Raw genomic sequence first — 4,354 nt, forward strand, 5'->3', positions numbered from 1 at the left:
TAGCAAGACAATGTGGCAAATGGCCAAATATATTAACCGATATAGGTTATGAGTTTGCTCCTCTCACAATTTATCCGCAATTCGAACAATTGCCAAAATGTTACAGGTATCGTCATAGCCCTCTTAGAAAAACCTAAACAGACGGAGGTAGGATAAAGATATTAACTTCCTAAACTGGGTACACAAAAAAGTAGAAGAAACCTGATGCAGAACAAATCTACATCTTGGCCTCCTTGGGGTCCTGGTATTCAGCTTCTGGAGTCTGGTCGCCACCACCACTGCTGCCGCTGTCACCACCGGCAGCCCCGCCACCACCCTGCATGTGCTGTCCAATCTTTGAGACTGCCTTGTTCGCCGCCTCCAGCTTCTGCTTGATGGCGTCCAAATCATCGCCAGCCATTGCTGCTCTCAGATCAGAGACAGCAGACTGGATCTCCGTGACAACTTCAGCAGGGACCTTGTCTTTGTACTCGCTGACGCTCTTCTCGATGCTGTAGATGGTGGTATCTGCAGAGTTCCTGAGGTCAATCAACGACTTCCTTTCCTGATCCCGCTGAGAATTCAGCTCGGCCTCCTTGACCATCTTCTCGATGTCACTGTCAGACAAGCCACCTGACGATTTGATGGTGATATCTTGCTCTTTGCCGGTGGACTTGTCCTTTGCTGACACCTTGACAATTCCATTGGCATCAATGTCAAAAGTGACCTCAATCTGTGGCATACCCCTTGGGGCTGGTGGAATGCCTTCAAGCTGGAATTCACCAAGAAGCTTGTTATCTGTAGCCATCTCCCTCTCACCCTGAAGCACCTTGATTCCAACCTGCGTCTGGTTATCTGCAGCAGTGGAGAAGGTCTGGCTCTTCTTGGTTGGAATTGTTGTGTTCCTGTTGATTAGCCTTGTGAAGATGCCTCCAAGAGTCTCAATACCAAGGGAAAGGGGCGTGACATCCAGCAGCAAGAGCTCCTTCACATCACCCCTCAAGATACCACCCTGAATGGCAGCTCCCATGGCAACAGCCTCATCAGGATTGACACCCTTGCTTGGGGACTTGCCGAATATCTGGGAAACAATATCCTGGACCTTTGGCACCCTTGTCATACCACCAACCAGTAGAACCTCATCAATCTCCTTTGCAGAAACACCAGCATCCTTGAGGCAGTTTGTGCATGGGATGCGAGTTCTCTCAATGAGGTTGCCCACAAGAGACTCAAACTTTGATCTGGTCAAGGTAATGTTGAAATGCTTCGCACCAGAGGCATCTGCTGTGATGAAGGGGAGATTGATTTCAGTCTGTGGAGTCGAGGAAAGCTCAACCTTCGCCTTCTCAGCAGCTTCCCTGAGCCTTTGCAGGGCCAACTTGTCCTTGCTCAGATCAATGTTGTCAGAGTTCTTATATTCACTAACCAGGTAGTTGAGCAATGTAGCATCGAAGTCCTCACCGCCAAGGAAAGTATCTCCATTGGTTGCCTTGACCTGAACAAGATACAAGCATTATGATCAGAACAAGATACCGGTACTATGATCAGAACACACGCTTTAAAAAACTATTTAGGATATGTAGTGGAGTCATCTGAAGAAAGGTGTTTACCTCAAAAACACCATTAGAAATCTCAAGGATTGATACATCAAATGTGCCACCACCCAAGTCAAATACAGCAATCAGGCCCTCCTTGTTGTTCATTCCATACGACAGAGCTGCGGCAGTGGGCTCATTGATAATCCTCATCACCTCCAACCCAGCAATCCTACCAGCATCCTTGGTGGCCTGACGCTGAGCATCATTGAAATAAGCTGGGACTGTAATAACAGCCTTGGAGACCGACTTGCCAAGGTAAGCCTCTGCAGTTTCCTTCATCTTGGTAAGAACAAAGGCACCAATCTGGCTTGGGGAGTATGACTTCCCAGCCATCTCCACCCAGGCATCACCATTTGTTCCCCTGACAATCTTGTAAGGCACCATATTCATTTCCTTCTGTGTTTGGGGGTCATCAAAAGCTCTACCAATCAGGCGCTTGGACCCACGAACTGTGTTCTCGGCATTTGTCACTGCCTGTCGACTGGCAGTGATGCCGATCAAGATCTCGCCTTTGCTGTTTGTGGCAACAATGGAGGGTGTTGTCCTCGCACCTTCAGCATTCTCAATCACCCGTGGTGTCTGTACAAACAAATTGATCAGTCTTACTAATAGTGTCACCAGTTCACAACCAATTAAAAGCATGTATATACTTCCTCCGTCACAGTTTAGAAGGCACAGTTAAATTTGCGTGTGTTTCCACAATAGACAAGGTTTAGGGCGCATTGCATTTATTTCTAGTAGCTAATTAGTACTCCTATATACTATTTCTATATGCATGCGTAGTGTGAAAGCTATTTTTTAGCCCATCTCACAACCAATAGATAACCACCTAGGTCCCAGAGAATTTCCAAGCGCGCCTTCTAAACCGTGACGGAGGGAGAAAATCAAACTGCAACTTAACAACATTTTACTAGTACTGTCAATGATTCAATACCAATTGGAAGTATAGTCATCAAACTGAAACTTTACAGCATTTCAAGATATAGTACTAGGTGCATCTGGATACAGCTATTGCCTTACAAATTCAAGAGATGCTAGTGCTGTTAAACTGTCTAATAATACAGAGAATATGGCAAATTTCATAGTCAGTGATTAGAGAACAAGATCACACCTTTCCTTCCATGACGGAGACACATGAGTTAGTCGTGCCCAAATCGATCCCGATGACATCGGCGGCAGCGGGCCTTGAGCTGCACAGGCACAGAATATACATCCATCTCAGTACCGAACAAGCAAGAAGCAGGACAGATACAAACAGCACACAGTAGACGATCTACACATCCAACATCGAGGATTACCTGAAAGCGCGGGCCACGGCTCCGAGCCTGGAGAGCAGGGGAGACGTCGCGTGATGATGCTGATGTGTCCTGGGAGCCTGGTCAGATCACACCAGCGGAGCACAAAGACGCATCAGATCAACATCACAGCACGAATAATGAACCCTTAAATCCGCGCGCCGATCCAAGAAGAGACCAGCGCCCGGCCGCTGAACAAGAGAAAATGCAAGCACATGGAGATGGGGAGAGGGGGGGAGGGGGGTGGCACCTGAGCGATGGCGCGCGTGGCGAGGGCGTGGCCGGACCTGGCCAGCCGCGAGGCGAGGAGAGATCCGATGGCCATGGCTGGCGCTCGAGCTTGGGTCGTCGGCTCCCGGCGGCGGCGGCGGCGAGTCGGGGGACGGAGAAAAGGGGCAGAGGTGAGATCCGAAAAACCCTAGCGGGAGGCGGCCTCTGCTCTTAAACCCCTGGCGGCCCGCCGCACCGGCTTGGGGAAGGGGAAAGAAATGGGGGGCGAGGGCATTCCCGTCATTCTTTTTCCTGATGGGTGTGTGGCTGGCGGTGGGCCCGGGGTGGCGGGCCGGAAGATTCCAGACGGCTCGAGCGGCCTCGCCCCCGTCCGTTCGTTCGGGGTTCGGTCGTTTGGGTGGCGGAGAACGTTTCTTTTTGCGGAAGGAATTTGTTTTCTTTACATCTTTCTCGACGTGGCAAAAAGTCAAATGCAAAGCTGGTCTGGAATAAATGCGGCATGGAGAAGTATGGGGATTTTGCTTTCTTGGACGATAATGCAACAACACTGTCCGGCATGGCGTGACCAAAGGGTTCGTGCCTACTAATTTTCGCACCGTTTCTCTAGACTCAATGAGTTTTCTTATAGTAAAAAAAGGCTTAAATATGTACTACAACTACCTCAAATGGACAAAGTAAACATGGGCATTTGTTAGGCCGTGCCTTTTTCGGGCCGAGCTTTAAATGCCCGGCCAGAATAATACCACAATACACTTTTTTCTCATTAAATAATATTGTTTTATTATATTACATATAATAAATGTCTTATTATAGCTATATAGATGCCTAGATTCAAGCTTTTGGGCCGAGTCTGGCCCGACTTTCGGGCTTCAGCTTCGGACCGGGCTATAGATGCCTAGATTTTATGGCTGCGTGCTTCTTCTATATGTAGTGTGGGATCGCTAGGTGGGTCATGGAGCAGCCGCGCCAGGTGTGGGTGGACTCTTCGGTGTGTGACCGAGTTTTGTTGTAGGTGTAAAACTCTATGTAGTCTACAAAGGATCATATTCGTGTGCCAACAACGGTGGACGCCTCTGATACGTCCATTTTGGCTCATGTTTTTCTACTGTTTTTTAATGTTTTAGAACAATATTTTCACCTTATGATGCAATTTTAATGTACTTCCTCTCTTAAAATCCAAGATACACTTGAAGAGGGAGATTGTCGGCAGCTGGATTTCTGAGCGTGAAAAGCTACAGCAAAGATAGTTAT

The 4,354-nt window shown here is 48.2% G+C and overlaps 1 protein-coding gene across 1 annotated transcript; it reads right to left on the bottom strand.

Annotated features, from left to right (window-relative positions):
* LOC123104190 (heat shock 70 kDa protein, mitochondrial) lies at positions 1-3,380 on the bottom strand. Its single transcript, XM_044525955.1, has 5 exons — positions 3,123-3,380; positions 2,876-2,952; positions 2,689-2,767; positions 1,590-2,156; positions 1-1,474 (listed from the first exon to the last, which is right to left on the bottom strand). The coding sequence occupies exons 1-5, from the start codon at positions 3,195-3,197 to the stop codon at positions 218-220; spliced, it is 2,055 nt and encodes a 684-aa protein (XP_044381890.1). The 5' UTR covers positions 3,198-3,380; the 3' UTR covers positions 1-217.
* Positions 3,381-4,354: the final 974 nt, after the last annotated feature.

The sequence above is a fragment of the Triticum aestivum genome, chromosome 5A, assembly GCF_018294505.1.
Source record: "Triticum aestivum cultivar Chinese Spring chromosome 5A, IWGSC CS RefSeq v2.1, whole genome shotgun sequence".
NCBI lineage: Eukaryota > Viridiplantae > Streptophyta > Magnoliopsida > Poales > Poaceae > Triticum > Triticum aestivum.